This window comes from Alosa alosa, chromosome 4, assembly GCF_017589495.1.
Source record: "Alosa alosa isolate M-15738 ecotype Scorff River chromosome 4, AALO_Geno_1.1, whole genome shotgun sequence".
Taxonomy (NCBI): domain Eukaryota; kingdom Metazoa; phylum Chordata; class Actinopteri; order Clupeiformes; family Clupeidae; genus Alosa; species Alosa alosa.
The window spans coordinates 22,912,488-22,913,631 of record NC_063192.1 but is presented as its reverse complement, the minus strand read 5'-3'; the positions used below and the strand labels follow the sequence as shown (position 1 = coordinate 22,913,631).

General features: G+C 42.8%; 1 protein-coding gene across 1 annotated transcript in view; it reads left to right on the top strand.

Annotated features, from left to right (window-relative positions):
• The window catches only part of LOC125293031 (plexin-A2-like), a 45,098-nt gene extending 44,244 nt beyond the window's left edge, over positions 1 to 854 (top strand). Inside the window, exon 3 of the mRNA XM_048240645.1 lies at positions 705 to 854. Coding sequence (XP_048096602.1) covers positions 705 to 854 — 150 coding nt within the window. The remainder of the gene's footprint in view (positions 1 to 704) is intronic.
• The last annotated feature ends 290 nt before the right edge of the window (positions 855 to 1,144 follow it).

The window sequence follows — 1,144 nt, the reverse complement described above, 5'->3', positions numbered from 1 at the left end:
TGGCTCAAAAGAGCTGGTAGCACAGGAGTATGTGAATGAGTTGCAGACCATATACCTCCCACTTTTATGTTCAATAAATAAATAATCATATGGAAGCTATATGGTGTACAGTCTTCAGTCTTCATGAGCTCAGAGCCTCAGTAATCATATGGAAGCTATATGGTGTACTGCTTCTTCAGTCTTCATAAGCTCAGAGCCTCAGTGATCATATGGAAGCTATATGGTGTGCATTCTCTTCAGTCTTTATAAGCTCAGAGCCTCAGATGCTGGTGCGCTACAGAGGACTTTTGGCGAGACTCCTTCTAGAAATATATGCTCCTCCGTTGAGCGGACCAAGACCATTTATGTGTTTAAATGGATTATACATTGCATAATGGATTATTTGTTATACCTATGTTTCTTGTCATCATGCTTCTCTTATCTCCTCCTCCTTTTTTTTATATCTCTCTATATTTTGTGCTAACTTCTCTTCTCTTTATATCCCCTTTCTCCCCTATTTCTTCTCTCTTCTCTTCTCTTTATACTTAATCTTTTATATTTTAATCTCCTTTTCTCCCCTATCTTCTCTATCTCTTCTATTTTATTCTATATTTCTTCTCCTCTCCTCTCTTTTTATATATCTACTCTTCTGCTCCTCTCTTCTCCTCTCCTCTCCTCCCCTTCTCCTCCACTCTTCTTCCCTTCTCCTCTTCATGTGTCTGCAGCCGGTGCCCATCGACGACTCCTTCTGTGGCCTGGACATCAACCAGCCCCTGGGCGGCTCCCAACTCGTGACTGGACACACACTCTACGAGGAGACCAGCGCTGGGGCCCGCTGTCACCTCCCTAAAGTCTACAAGCGGCTACTCGTGTGACCGTGGGTACACCAAGAGCGGTGATCTGAAGAAGGTCAGTTTTAACAGCTGTGCTTGTTACATTTCTCCATTCGCTTACAGGCCCCCATGCAAAGATCTCCCTGTGATGCTGAAGCCAGATTTGGCTTTTTTAATTCTCAAATTCCATATTTATTTGAAGAACTCTGTGACCACACATGAGTGTAAGTCAGTCTGTATCCCGTGACAGTCCTTCAAGAGACCTTTTAGACACTCCAGCACTAATGCTCAAACTATTCCAGTCCGATGTTTTTTTTTATAGAAATAGACGT